Raw genomic sequence first — 16,009 nt, 5'->3', positions numbered from 1 at the left:
TCCACTGATGGGGCAGCCCCCACTGGTGGTGTGTGTGTGTAATGCGCGATTGCATTGGCGTCCTGCTGCTGTAGCGCCGTACGAGGTGAGCTTCGGCTTTGACGTTGGGAACGGGCCGGTGGAGATGGTCGTGCGGTCAGGGCAGACACTCAACGACGAGGAGTGGCACGCAGTGAGCGTCGAGCGCAGCCTCAAGGAGGCGAGCGTGCGCGTCGATCGCCTGCCTCGGGTGGTGGCGTGGGTGCCTAGCCGTGGCCATGCTCATCTGCAGCTGAACAGCCAGCTTTACATCGGTACTTCGTGCACAGCTTTATATTACAATACTTGTTTTTACCCGGGAAAGCCTCGCCGAATCTCACGGCTCCTTTTCAGGAGGGTCCTGCCAAGTTTTCACAGTAGGGGGCAATTATTTAGAATCAGACTCTTTATTTCTTTGCCTTTTATATTTCAATTCAGTAATTTGCAGGTAATTTAGAAACTTGGCATATTTTAACCGTGACTTGTGCTTTGTGACCGTGTGCGAATTGTATATCTGCGTAGAAGCATGTATGTGCGTATGCATGTGTGCATTGTATATGGCTCATATTTGATTGCTGGTCATATACAGCACCAGTGGCAATTGGAGGTTGAACTTGGCTGGAATCTCTCCGAGTTTAATTCTACCTTGAATTAGTACTTGTTGTAGTGTACTGTGGTCAGCATCAGTATTTTCGAGATAAATGCAGCCAGGTGTTTTGATTATTAAACAACTGACTTGTGCGCCTTGCTCATGGACAATACCTGATGTAACAGTATGGACTGATGAGCTGACATGGTGCCTGGCAAAGACTGTGAAGGACAGGCAAAAGCAGAAAGAGTTGATTTTGATGATGATGGTAATGAATATTACCTTCTCCAGCCTACAAAGATAAAACGAAGGACACACAAGCAATGCAATGGATACCCAAAAGGAAGCCAATGTAGAGTTACCCATATGTTCTTGACTGGTACAGGAATTCTGTTATTTATTAAATCTCTAATCATATCCTTTGCCTATGATTCAAACCGCTGTGTTCAGCAGTGCTTCTGATGACCGTGTCGCATCCTGTCTTGTGTAGGCTCCTCCGTGTCCGGCTACAGCGGCTTCCTCGGCTGCGTCCGTTCGCTGCGAGTGAACGGCGTCATGCTGGACCTGGAGGAGCAGGCGCGGGTCACACCGGGGGTCAACCCGGGCTGCTCGGGCCACTGCCGCAGCTATGGGGCACTGTGCCGCAATGGAGGCCGCTGCGTGGAGCACTCGGTGGGCTACTCGTGCGACTGTTCCTCATCTCCCTACGACGGGCCGTTTTGCACCGCCGGTAAACAAAAGAGGCAGACAGTGTCAACTGAATCGGCTGAAGCATACTTGTCATCATCAGCCGTGATCAATCCACTGCCGGATGACAGCCTCCCCCAAGCCTTCACTATCTCTCACAATCGTGCGATACAACAAGCAACAACATAGGCACAAGCAAATCAAGCAAAGAATATGGCTTCAAGAAGCTCAAGGAGACCTGGATTCATATAAATATAGGGCTGCAACAAATATCACCTCAAATTCAAATCCTCATAAACATGTGGTCACCCATATAAACAATATTCAGACCCCATTCTGGTTCGCTTTTGAGATCCGATGAGACGGGTGATTGCAGATGTCATAGGCTGTGGAGCTACGTGATGGGCAGCAGAGGGTAGTGCAGGAAATAGATTGTTGTACTGGATGTCAATGCTCCCACATATATGCTCTCCACCTTTATCAACTCACTCTAAGCAATGTAATCAATTCGGATAAAATAACTTACATTACATTGGGAGGCCCTCATCTAGCAGTGGATTGACAAAGAGCTATAGATGTAAACGTAAACATTGTTGTAAGTATACTTCTTGACTGCAAATATAAGTACACTTTATGCTGACATAACTGTTCAGTAAGCATGATGCATCCTCAATACAATGTATGGAGAAACATTTTGATCCGAATTGTTATAACCTTAATATTTAGATTCCATATTCTACTTCTCAGAGGTTGGTGGATTTTTCGAAAGAGGAACCTGGGTGAGGTATGAGTTCCAGGATCCTCATAAGCTCTTGGCGTCCACCGGAAGTGACAAAGACACCTTGCCATTCGAGAGAGCCTCTGACATGCCAGTCAGGGAACCCAGCGGCGATCTCATATCTCCGAGAGTGCCCGTAAGCCTCGGGGAGCCTGCTGGTGACAGTGAGTCTGGAGAGATGGCGCTGTTTGGCTTCAGCACCAGAACGGCACCGGCAATGCTGCTGCACGTGAGCTCAAAATCAGGGAGCTGCCTAACGGTCACACTGCAAAGCAACGGTGAGCACGGCCAATGAGCCGGGGCGTCGCATCGATCTGTTATCGTTGCAGCTGTTTGTGTAATTTGCTGTGGCTGTGATAATTCACTATGTAACACAATTTTTGTTCCTGGGTAGTGTTGTATCTATGCCCTGTTTTCCAAAAATTAATATTAAGAATAATTAGGCCAAAAAAAAAATTTGTTTTTTTTATATCTATATATATTTTTTTTTATTAAATAATGGAAACAGCCCCTACTCCTCACAAGCACACCAGGAATCTGTGAAACGGGGAGGGCAATTAAACGGTAAGACTTCAGAGCACAGAGAGGTCAGAGACATCCAGATGGACAAAAGGTCGATGGCCTAACCTTCCCAAGACGTCTGGAGATGCACGGATATCGTGCAGAGCAGAGAAAACAACTGTTGCAACTCGCGTTTTCTTTAACGTTTTCCTTAACGAAAAGTAGAAACTTAACAAAAAGAATCAACCAGCCTACAATAGGGGCTTTTATTAGTAATCCCCTTATATTACTCGTATTCACCGCATATATATTATTTTGTATTGTATATTTCTATCTACATGACCTTACCAAAAACTAAAGAATACGAATTCCAGCTGTCAAGAAAGCTTAAGTGGAAACTTAGTTAAACTTAACCTCAGGACATTAAAATATAACTCAGAATAAAACACCAATCCCTGGAGACAAACGCATAACCAAACTTGGCAAAGCCCTCAAAATAATGATGTAACGAGGATCATTACGAATATTCATTAAACATAGACCGAATAATAACCACGATATACTAAGACCGAGGGAACTCATAAGAAATATCAAGAATAAATGTAACACACAGGACCACATAAATGTATTGCAAAAATTTCCTCAGCCACCTTTGTCTCCAATGGTCCGGCACAAACAGATGGCACCATAAATACTTAGGGGGTTAGAAAGGGTCACGAGGAGGGGTCGGGAGGCTGTCTGGTTTTTTTTTTGGTTTGTTGTTCCTCTCGCAAGAGATGCGCAGAGGGGGGGGGGGGGTTCACGTTTTTGAGTTTAAGCAAAAACACACAGAAGTCTGTGAGCAGTCTGGTTCGAGTCACGCTCACGTGACTCGGCTTGCGACGCGGATTTGCGAGGGAGGCTCATAAGGGAGACAGGGCGGAGGCTTGCCGAGGCATCAACAAACCATGGGTCGTGCCTCGAGGAGAGATGGAACGAAGTGGCGAGGTGTGGTTAAGTGCGAGTGAAGCTGGCAGCTGCACGAACAAAGGAAAGCACGAAGAAGAGAGAGTGACGAGTGACAACAAGCAATCAACCTGTAGAAAGGGCGGAAATCGCCAAGCGTCGACCAAGCGAGCATCGCAAAGGACGAGCAGCAGCGGATGAGCAACAAGAGCCATCGTTCATCGCCAGAGCGCTCCAAGCCCGTGAGCGCGCACAGCCGCGTCGTCCAGAGCCTGAGCCAACACAGCCTGAAGTAAGGGCGAGTGTCCGTGTGAAGCTGACAACGATCAAGGAGAGAGAGAGCGCACGAGCAGCACGACCCGGGCGTCACTGAGCATCGTGCCGACTCATCATCCAGCAGCGGATGAGCTGTGCGCTATCCGACGACGATATCATCACGCACCGCCGAAGGCGAGCATCGTGCCGACTCAACAATCATCCAGCATTGGAGAAGCCTGGAGCTGCCACCAAGAGAGAGAGAGCGCCATCGAATGCGCCGTGTTTGATACACACACACCGACCAACACCCAGTGAGAACAGACAAGACGTCCAGCAGCGACGACGGAATCATCGCGCACCACGTCGGCGAGCGTCGTGCCAACTCGCCATCCAGCAGCGGAGAGAGAGCGCACGAGCAGCACGACCCGGGCGTCACTGAGCGTCGTGCCGACTCGTCATCCAGCGGTGGAGGAGCTGCGCGCTATCCGACGACGGAATCATCGCGCGCCACGACGACGAGCGTCGTGCCGATACCACTCATCTAGCAGTGGAGAGAGAGAGCGCACGAGCAGCGCGAGCTCGCTGCAGCCACGCCCAAGCTAAAAGGAACCTCTCTGGTCGCTGGTGATATAACCCCTCCCCCACCCCACAAGCTAACGACACAACTCCCGGCTCTAAAAAAATAATTAATTTTACAAGGGGACAACGCACACACAACACGCACACGAATAAGACTTTCAAAAAGTTATCTTGTGTTTCAAAAAGGGTTGCCATTTCAAGGTGATGCGTTCAATATCAACTGATCGTGCAAAGCAGTTGCTGCCGTCGAGTTACATGAATAAGTGTTTTAGTCATTCATTTTCGTTAATTGCACAATCTTGCTCATGAATCTATTCACGTATGCTTTCGCCTTTGCATGTTAGAGTGTCATATGTTGTTTAGAATTAAAATTGCTTAACACCAAGTGTTCGAGGGCTTCTTTCCCAGTCCATGAAAAACTGTCTTCTTCTTGGTTCTTTCGGTAAAGTCACGTAGAAGGGAAGTAATAAAATAATAAAAATAAAACATAATAAAACAATTCTCACGACGTTTCGGCCACAACGCAAGCAGCCGTCCTCAGGCGAAGAATGAGAACATTATCAAGCTAGGAGCTTATATAGGTGTAGCGAGGAGGAGCGCCTTAACAAAAGAATGTGCATATGAAGAGGAATTTAGCATACCAATGGACAATGCGTAGGGGGTGGGCGGAGGGGTTTCAAAGTCCCATTATGCCCATGCATTATGCAGGATCAACAGCACCACGGGGGGGCGCAAGGAACAGCGTTAATAAAGGACAGGAATGTTAGTGATATGTAGCTGCATTTACCAAACAACCACGTAGAAAACCGAAGTGAAAACTACATTAAAAAAAAAAAAACTAAAATATAAACTGATACTTACTATACTCTACAATAAGCTGAGTTACTAACAACAAATAATAAAATTACAATTCTACGTCGTAAGAAGTATATAATATACTTCCATCTAAACTTTATTCTCTTAGCATATACAGTACTATATACTGCCATAGATAAACCCAACATTAAATTATATACTGTATTGCTGTAAACCACCCTATACTTTATACATTTTAATATAACACTATGTATTATTCAACTCACCCTAATGTGTATCGAAATGGTTTATTACGTCCTTCCAATGATTGCTAAGCCTGAATCCATCTTCTCGGTTAAAATTGTCTCTGTGTTTGTATATGTGGATCGCCTCATGAACGAATCTCTCATGATAGCCAGATGGCTTGCAGAGAACCTCCGTCTTGGAGAAGTCAATGTCATGTGAGCCCACTGAGTTGTAACAGTGGTCTGCCACGGCTGAGGTGTTTGTCCTACCGTGTTTTAGATCAGCTTTATGTTCACGAATGCGGTCTGAGACGTGTCGTTTGGTTTCCCCAATGTAACTGCTACCACAGAGGCAACTTAGTTTGTAGACGCCAGGGTACTGTATGTCTGGAATCACATCTTTTACAGATGGTACCAGATCACGGATTTTATGTACTGTGTTGAATCGGACCTGGATCTTGTGTTTAATCAGGATTTTGGAGATCTTTTTTGTGACCCCAGCAATGTAGGGTAAGGTGATGGTCTTGAAAGGCTCCTCAACAGGATCTTTCTTGATGGTTGGAGTGATGGCTTTGCGGATTGTGTAGTCGGAGTAACCATTAGCCTTAAGAGCTTGGCGTACGTGTTTGAGTTCACTGGAAATGTGTTCATGGTCGGAGATGCATTGGGCTCTATGATATAGAGTCTTGATGAGGGAATTCTTCTGGGATGGATGGTGGTGGGAATCCGGTTTTAGATAAGCATCCGTGTGGGTGGCTTTCCTGTAGACAGAGTGGCTCATTGAACCATCAGGTCTCCTTTTGATTAGGACATCCAAAAAGGGTAGCTTGCCATCATTTTCGACTTCCATGGTGAATCTGATGGCTGGGTGTATGGAATTGATGTGGTCGAGAAATTGGTCTAGAGCAGGCCGGCCATGTGGCCAGATGACAAAAGTGTCGTCTACGTACCTCTTCCATAAGGTCGGGCGTAGAGTGGCAGTCTGGATGGCGTCCATCTCAAATTTTTCCATGAAGATGTTGGCTACAACCGGAGATAGGGGGGAGCCCATTGTCTTATTCATAAGAACTGTAACCTGCGATGAGATATGAATTTGGAGACCTAACATAACATAAACACACTAAGATAATCAATAAATGTTTAATCAAAGATAATCGTTTATCCCGATTGATACAACTCTGGATAACGAAACTAAGCCTAGTTATCATAACTGCTCTCATTAACATAATCGCAAGCATCCGCATACAAGAATACGATTATACCCGCGATTATCATAATTTATGCATATAAGTATATACATTAGCATATTTCATGCGAATTGCAGATTTTTTGCAATTTTATTAATTATTATTATAAAAAAAATTTTAATCAAATTTCATAATCTGGCATATACAACATAATGGGTGGCATCGTCCGGGATCTCTCGCAGACAGTGTTTTGCATGGATGAAGGAACGAATCACTACGTGTTAACCAGAGTATTGTGATCTAACATTGCCTTGTGATTGTAAACGGGCGTAAAACTTAAAAAAAACGCACTCTGAGGTTAAACTCCAGAATAGCAGGTTGGAACAAATACAGTGGGATTAAGATAACATCATATCGAACCGATTGCATCCTGTGATAAACTGTGTTAGGGATACGCACTCTGAATAGAAAATAACAGAATAGCTCGAGTCAAACTGACTACATTCTGTGATACAATTGTTTTATATGCACTCCGAAAGGGAATGTCAAAGTAGCTCCTGCCACACTTGAGATGCTAGGATTAGGAGGAATTTTTGAATGGATTGCGGAATACTGGAAACTCGTATTAAAACGTACTGACCGGTCTGCTACAAAGCAGGGCAATCAGAGAGACACATGGGAAGGGAGCTGTATCGATGACGCTACGACATATCGAGAGGAACTAATCAACGAGGTAAAATGTCCCCACACCCTCGCAAGGGAGGAGGAATCAGGGCTCGCGACACCAGCGACACTCACAGACGTTGATCCACAGAATAAATATGAAAGTAATAGTACACCACACTCTTGGGCACGTGGACATAGTCCAGGGACAGATCGCACAAAAATGATGGGTATCGATCAAAATATCCTTGACAAAGAAAATCCCTCCCAAGTCGAGAGAAGGGATGGGGAGATACAGATGAAAATAAAAAAAGGGGGAACTGACAACCCCGAAGCTAGGGGGTGGCAAAATCGTAAAATAAAGTCACCAGGATATGCTCCACTAAGGCAGAGGCAAAAACTGCAGGTAATTGGCAACACTAGCGACACAGCCCAGACAGCTCACCAAAAAAATGCACGCCGCTAAAACACGCCCGACACAGCACACATCAAAGTGACCGCTCGTCTGACGATGACCAACTTTCGGAAGACTCTTTCGACAGTAAAACCCTTAAATTGATGGACAAAGCTCTCGTCAGAATTCCCGATTTTGACTCACACAATAAGAACAGGGATATACACACCCACATCGCAACAGTAGAAGAGGAGGCAATGATCAGAGGCCTGATGAGACGGGATGAGAAAGCGAGTCTGTTGAAATGGAGTTTACATGGACAATCTATACCATGGGTAAAGTCGCTACCATACAAGATTAGGAATGATTTCAAACAACTGAGCCTGGCAGTGATTCGGAAGTTTGGAGAATATTCGACACTCACTGAGGGTTTTGATTTAAAGCTTTCGTGACTGCAGGGATTCATCTTCTTGGTTCTTTCGGTAAAGTCACGTAGAAGGAAAGTAATAAAATAATAAAAATAAAACATAATAAAATGAAATAATGCTTGCGTTGTAGCCGAAACGTCGTGAGAATTATTTCATTTTATTATGTTTTATTTTTATTATTTTATTACTTCTCTTCTACGTGACTTTACCGAAAGAACCAAGAAGATGACTCACTGAGGGGTTTTATGCTGTAAAATCGATGACCCACGGCATGGACCAAGACCCACGTGACTACCTTTTACAATTTAAAAAAGCGTATTACGCAGGTGATGTGAATCGGTATCACTAAGGGGACCATATGTTCAAAATTATGTTTTTTGAATCCTTGAGCCCAGAGATTACAGAAAGTGTGAGAATGGTTTTGAACCCAGAAACAGCCTCCTTACACCGCATAGAGAGCAAGGCGTACATGGCATGGTTATACAGAGCTAAGAATCATAATTCGGATCCAGAACACAGGGAGAGGGATAATGATCCCAGCCTCTCAGAGAGGAATAAAAATCACCGAGCAGTCCCACAATGCAAAGAGGAGCGAACACGCACGCACATATGGCAAAATAACCCAGAGAGAGGTTGGCACACAAATGAGAGTGACACAAATTGGAGAAACAAGGGGCTAAAAATGTATGAGAATCGCAGGAGGTGGAGGTTAAGAGCAGAACCATATCAGCACTCCATGCCCCGACACACGCAAGGTCAAAATTACACACACAGATGGCAAGGTAACAATCCAGGAAAAAGGTGGCACATAAATCGGAGAAGCACGGGGCCAAAAATGTACGAGAATCGCAGGATGGGAGGTCAAACACAATCGGTCCAATTCCGACCGATTTCCCCACCGGCTATACCAGGAGGGAATAGAGAAACAAATAATAAGGAGAAACAAAATGGCTTAACTGAGACACAAAATGCGGCCCAAATACGTGATGAACCACACACAGTAATTGAGAGCGAGCTGCCCATACGCGCCCCACCCGCTGAGTGGAAGCTAAATCATGGCCCCATTGGAAAATGCAAGCAGGCTGCAAGTGACAAGGCGGACAAATACCGCCACGATCGGGAAACATTAAATGCATACGATGCGGTAGGAAACGCAAGCATTGCTCCCGTAAATGACGCGCAGATCGAACGCAAAAACATGACTGCAGTGAAGGGTGATCGGACAGTAGATAACAGACAGCAGAGACAAAGAGATAACCCGGAGCACACAGGAAAAACAGTGCAGCACGTCGCAGGATCGCGCGATGGTGGTGCAGGGAGATGGAACACAGAGACACGTCCTGAGGAATGCAGGCGTGAGCCTTTGAATGGAAAACATCCCAATGAAACAAAATATTACGTGGATCGGAGTGCTAAAATGGAGACGAATGTTCATGACATATCGGGAATGGTGTTGGAATCTAACACACTCGTAAAAACAAAGAGGGCAACATTACGAGGCACGGAATTGAATCGACACACTGACTCGGCAAATGTGCATGTAATCGTAGAGAGTGCAAGTGCCACTGACAACCAAGTGCCAAAATTGGTTGTGTGCGCGAGTTCTGGTTATGTGCAACACAATTTTACACCACACACTCCCACGACGCGAGGGAGTGATAGAGGAAATTACAAAAACGAACCTGAAAACCGTGATCGAAAGATTAAAGCGATAAGCACTACGAACCAAGTTAATGATGTTGGGAGATTGCATGAAAGAGTAAAGGGTTACTCTAAAATATCTGGCCATGAGAATATTGTTAATGGACAGGAAAAGGCTATAGACGAACCAAGTCTGAAGGACAGTGCGTGGGAGGCAGCATGTCCACATAAAACCAAAAGTGGCAAACCAGATGATAATAACTGGGTAAAAATTATGGCAAGGAGGTAACAGGAGGAAAATAACGCATAAATGTGTTCGAAACCACTACCTTGCGTTTCCCAGGAACTAAAAAAAATGTTTTTACAGTAGTTATGATGGATAAGAACCGATATAACATGTGGTATCGATGTTTAACATTTTGTTTTCTTTTCTTTGCTTATTTCAAATGTAACCATGCTAAGATTGTGATACGACGCGCGTGTTGGAATTTTTTTTTTTTTACAGCCGAAACACGAGGGCGGCTGATGGGTTCATAACAGAAAAAAGGGGCATTTACTTTGTTTAAAAATTCGCCAGTGGCCAAATCGACCACTAATAATTTTTAGAAGGGCGGATTGTTGTATCTATTCCCTGTTTTCCAAAAATTAATATTAAAAATAATTAGGCCAAAAAAAAAATTACTTTTTTTTATATCTATATATATATTTTTAATTAAATAATGGAAACAGCCCCTACTCCTCACAAGCACACCAGGAATCTGTGAAACGGGGAGGGCAATTAAACGGTAAGACTTCAGAGCACAGAGAGGTCAGAGACATCCAGATGGACAAAAGGTCGATGGCCTAACCTTCCCAAGACGTCTGGAGATGCACGGATATCGTGCAGAGCAGAGAAAAACAACTGTTGCAATTCGCGTTTTCTTTAACGTTTTCCTTAACGAAAAGTAGAAACTTAACAAAAAGAATCAACCAGCCTACAATAGGGGCTTTTATTAGTAATCCCCTTATATTACTCGTATTCACCGCATATATATTATTTTGTATTGTATATTTCTATCTACATGACCTTACCAAAAACTAAAGAATACGAATTCCAGCTGTCAAGAAAGCTTAAGTGGAAACTTAGTTACACTTAACCTCAGGACATTAAAATATAACTCAGAATAAAACACCAATCCCTGGAGACAAACGCATAACCAAACTTGGCAAAGCCCTCAAAATAATGATGTAACGAGGATCATTACGAATATTCATTAAACATAGACCGAATAATAACCACGATATACTAAGACCGAGGGAACTCATAAGAAATATCAAGAATAAATGTAACACACAGGACCACATAAATGTATTGCAAAAATCTCCTCAGCCACCTTTGTCTCCAATGGTCCGGCACAAACAGATGGCACCATAAATACTTAGGGGGTTAGAAAGGGTCACGAGGAGGGGTCGGGAGGCTGTCTGGTTTTTTTTTTGGTTTGTTGTTCCTCTTGCAAGAGATGCGCAGAGGGGGGGGGGGTTCACGTTTTTGAGTTTAAGTAAAAACACACAGAAGTCTGTGAGCAGTCTGGTTCGAGTCACGCTCACGTGACTCGGCTTGCGACGCGGATTTGCGAGGGAGGCTCATAAGGGAGACAGGGCGGAGGCTTGCCGAGGCATCAACAAACCATGGGTCGTGCCTCGAGGAGAGATGGAACGAAGTGGCGAGGTGTGGTTAAGTGCGAGTGAAGCTGGCAGCTGCAGGAACAAAGGAAAGCACGAAGAAGAGAGAGTGACGAATGACAACAAGCAATCAACCTGTAGAAAGGGCGGAAATCGCCAAGCGTCGACCAAGCGAGCATCGCAAAGGACGAGCAGCAGCGGATGAGCAACAAGAGCCATCGTTCATCGCCAGAGCGCTCCAAGCCGGTGAGCGCGCACAGCCGCGTCGTCCAGAGCCTGAGCCAACACAGCCTGAAGTAAGGGCGAGTGTCCGTGTGAAGCTGGCAACGATCAAGGAGAGAGAGAGAGCACACGAGCAGCACGACCCGGGCGTCACTGAGCATCGTGCCGACTCATCATCCAGCAGCGGATGAGCTGTGCGCTATCCGACGACGATATCATCGCGCACCGCCGAAGGCGAGCATCGTGCCGACTCAACAATCATCCAGCATTGGAGAAGCCTGGAGCTGCCACCAAGAGAGAGAGAGCGCCATCGAATGCGCCGTGTTTGATACACACACACCGACCAACACCCAGTGAGAACAGACAAGACGTCCAGCAGCGACGACGGAATCATCGCGCACCACGTCGGCGAGCGTCGTGCCAACTCGCCATCCAGCAGCGGAGAGAGAGAGAGAGCGCACGAGCAGCACGACCCGGGCGTCACCGAGCGTCGTGCCGACTCGTCATCCAGCGGTGGAGGAGCTGTGCGCTATCCGACGACGGAATCATCGCTCGCCACGACGACGAGCGTCATGCCGACACCACTCATCTAGCAGTGGAGAGAGAGAGCGCACGAGCAGGGCGGGCTCGCTGCAGCCACACCCAAGCTAAAGGGAACCTCTCTGTTCGCTGGTGATATAACCCCTCCCCCACCCCACAAGCTAACGACACAACTCCCGGCTCTAAAAAAATAATTAATTTTACAAGGGGACAACGCACACAACACGCACACGAATAAGACTTTCAAAAAGTTATCTTGTGTTTCAAAAAGGGTTGCCATTTCAAGGTGGTGCGTTCAATGTCAACTGATCGTGCAAAGCAGTTGCTGCCGTCGAGTTACATGAATAAGAAGTGTTTTAGTCATTCATTTTCGTTCATTGCATAATCTTGCTCATGAATCTATTGACGTATGCTTTCGCCTATGCATGTTAGAGTGTCATATGTTGTTTAGAATAAAAATTGCTTAACACTAAGTGTTCGAGGGCTTCTTTCCCAGTCCATGCAAAGCTGTCTTATTCATAAGAACTGTAACCTGCAATGAGATATGAATTTGGAGACCTAACATAACATAAACACACTTAGATAATCAATAAATGTTTAATCAAAGATAATCGTTCATCCCGATTGATACAACTCTGGATAACGAAACTAAGCCTAGTTATCATAACTGCACACATTAACATAATCGCAAGCAATCGCATGGATTAATTCGATTATGCATATAATTACATACATTAACATAATTTATGCGATTACGCATTTTTTGAATTATTTTTTTTTTTATCAATATTTCATAATCCGGCATAAACAACAGTAGTAAGTGTCATTTCCTAATTGCTCATGCCTCAAAAGTACAGAAAATGGCTATTATTCCTCACAAACTTTGCTTTTGTGACTAGGACAGTGATATTTTGAAATTTACCTATTTTCAATGAGAAAACTGGTGAATTTGTGTCTTTTCGTTCATATAGTCAGAAAAAACTACTTATGAATCAAAATTAACATGTATTTATATTAAAGTAATACAACAATTACTGCAAAAGATTTAGAAGTGAGTAGATTTTTGAGATTCACGATTATACTGTAAATCACTTTCACGAATCAGCCCCCAAATGTAGCCTCCCATCATGTCCTCGTTATACTATACTGTCCTTGGTAGCGGCTTTCAAAGTCTAGTATATCTTGGTGGAAGCGCTCGCCTTGCTCCTCCGAGTCTGCTCCCATGTTCTCCTTGAATTTATCAAGATGAGCATCAAGGATATTTGTCTTTGAGGGACATCCTACAGCCCATTGTGCCGTAGTTCTTCACCAGAGTCTTCACCAGCTCCACATAGTTTTCGCCTTGTGATTTTCCAGGAAGCCACTAACCACTGCGACAAAGCTGTCCCAAGCCACTTTCTCCTTACTAGTGAGCTTCTTGGGGAATTCATTGCACTCCAGGATCTTATTTATCTGTGGTCCGACAAAGATACTAGCTTTGACCTTTGCCTCAGACAGCTTAGGGAAGAAGTCTTGAAGGTACTTGAAGGCTGCCGACTTCTTATCTACAGCTCTGACAAATCGTTTCATAAGGCCCAATTTGATGTGCAGTGGTGGTATCAGTACCTTCCGGGGGTCCACCAATGGCTCTCACTTGACATTGCTCCCCACAGAGAACTCGGTCCGCTGTGGCCAGTCCCGCCTGTGGTAGTGCGTCTTGGTTTCCCTGCTGTCCCAAAGGCAAAGATAGCAGGGAAACTTGATAAAACCGCCTTGGAGACCCATCAGGAATACAACCATTTTGAAGTCTCCGATGACCTCCCAGCCGTACTCATCATACTTCAAGGCATCCAGCAAGGTCTTGATGCTGTTGTAATCCTCTTTGAGATGCACCTAGTGAGCCAGGGGAAGAGATGGGTACATGTTAACATTATGGAACAGCACGGCTTTGAGGCTCGAAGATGAGCTGTCAATGAAGAGGCACCACTCATTCTGGTTACAGGCGATTCCGATTGCCTCGAACAGACTGGTCACATTGTGGCAGAAGCAGAGCCCATCTTGACGGGTGAAGCTGCAAAAAGGTTGACGCTTCCTCTGATCAACAAATTGCACACTTTCATCTAACAAGTTCCACTGCTTGAGCCTAGACGTCCAAAGCTCGGCATTGGACTTGGTGAGACCAGTATCTCTGATCAAGTCGTTGAGGTCTTTTAGGTTGGGGTAGTATGGGTTTCTCTCCTCAGCTCCACCTCTGAAATTGTCATCTGGATCTACAACGTATTCCTCGCTCTCTGACTTGCTGCTGTCTACCAAAGACGGCTGCTCTCTCTCCGGAGGAGTGGGTACGGGGAGCTCATGGCAGTGTGGCACCGGGGTGATGGATGAAGGAAGGTCTGGATACGTGATAGCAGGTGCATTCTTGCCAGTCCAACGTTTGGAAGGGTCCACCATGCAGAAGTAGCAGTTGCTTGAGTGGTCAGTGGGTTTCCGCCTAATTCTTGGGATAGCGAACTTCATGGCTCTCTTTTCCCCTCTGTACTATCCTACAAAAATACATTTATTTCACTCATGACTAATGTGATAATTGTTTTTTACCCTTTTATCTGGCAACAAAACTGACACCTTTTTTACAAGGAGTCATGTTTGCATTGACCACAATACCTGCAGTCGGAATGCAAACAAAAAACATAACTCTGATAATGTATGCACTGTCTTTGAATTTGATTGGTCCACACCCGAGACAGCTTTCTTTAGACCCTAGTCTCACATGGTGTTGGACCAGATGACGCCAAAAGGCGCACAACTCAAAGACAATGCACCATCAGAGTATGAGAGCATTCCGACTGCAGGTATTGTGGTCAATGCAAATATGACTCCTTGTAAAAAAAGGTGTCAGTTTTGTTGCCAGATAAAAGTGTAAAAAACCAATAATCATATATTTCTACTGGCAAATGAGGTTCCAATGGTGTAAATGCTTACCCCGAGCTCTCATACTCTGATGGTGCATTGTCTTTGAGTTGTGCGCCTTTTGGCGTCATCTGGTCCAACACCATGTGAGACTAGGCTCTAAGGAAAGCTGTCTCGGGTGTGGACCAATCAATTTCAAGGACAGTGCTTACATTATCAGAGTTATGTTTTTTGTTTGCATTCCGACTGCAGGTATTGTGGTCAATGCAATCATGACTCCTTGTATAAAACGTGTCAGTTTTGTTGCCAGATAACAGGGCAAAAACCCAATTATCATATTTTTCTACAGGCAAATGAGGTTCCAATGGCATGACTAATGTGTAAGAGATTCCCGCAACATTTTCCATACATGATATATTTTTTCAATAACATTGAAAATTGTCAAACATTTAAAAATGATAAACTTATTTTTACAAATTTGATAACATAAAATTCCGAGCAACAATTGTCCTTCTTACCTTCCAGAGTTTTTTAGCATTGCTCGCAGGTGAAATGAGGTGCCCAGTGTTCGTCTTGATCCCCGACAGACATGCCACAATATGCCTTGTAGGCCTCACACATCTTAGCAGATGCTTCCACAGAGTACTTTTTCGCTTTTGTCTTGATAAATTGGCCGCAGACATAGCAAAATGCATCTGCCGGATGCTTGCAGCTTCTTGATTCCATCTCAGAAAAATGCATATCTGTATCCACTTAGGCAGCTGGAACTAATCTGAACTGGTAGGCTTAAGGCCCCTGTATTTATACTACTATTTATATTACTGGAAAGTTCTAGAATGTTCTAGAAGTTACTCTAAGTTTACTAAGCACTGAATCTATCTAGAATGTTCTGAAAATAGGTACATTTCTAAATATCACTGTCCTGGTCACAAAAGCAAAGTTTTTTAGGATAATAGTAATGTTCTCTACTTTTGAGGCATAAGAAATTAGG

General features: G+C 44.6%; 1 protein-coding gene across 1 annotated transcript in view; it reads left to right on the top strand.

Moving 5' to 3' along the window:
* The window catches only part of LOC144717812 (contactin-associated protein-like 2), a 191,865-nt gene that overhangs the window by 142,372 nt on the left and 33,484 nt on the right, over nt 1–16,009 (top strand). The window contains exons 17-19 of the mRNA XM_078593481.1: nt 75–293; nt 1,098–1,337; nt 2,042–2,350. Coding sequence (XP_078449607.1) covers nt 75–293; nt 1,098–1,337; nt 2,042–2,350 — 768 coding nt within the window. The remainder of the gene's footprint in view (nt 1–74; nt 294–1,097; nt 1,338–2,041; nt 2,351–16,009) is intronic.

This window comes from Lampetra planeri, chromosome 1 (assembly GCF_965212315.1).
Source record: "Lampetra planeri chromosome 1, kcLamPlan1.2.h2, whole genome shotgun sequence".
Classification (NCBI taxonomy): domain Eukaryota; kingdom Metazoa; phylum Chordata; class Hyperoartia; order Petromyzontiformes; family Petromyzontidae; genus Lampetra; species Lampetra planeri.
This window is presented reverse-complemented; position numbering and strand designations above follow the sequence as displayed.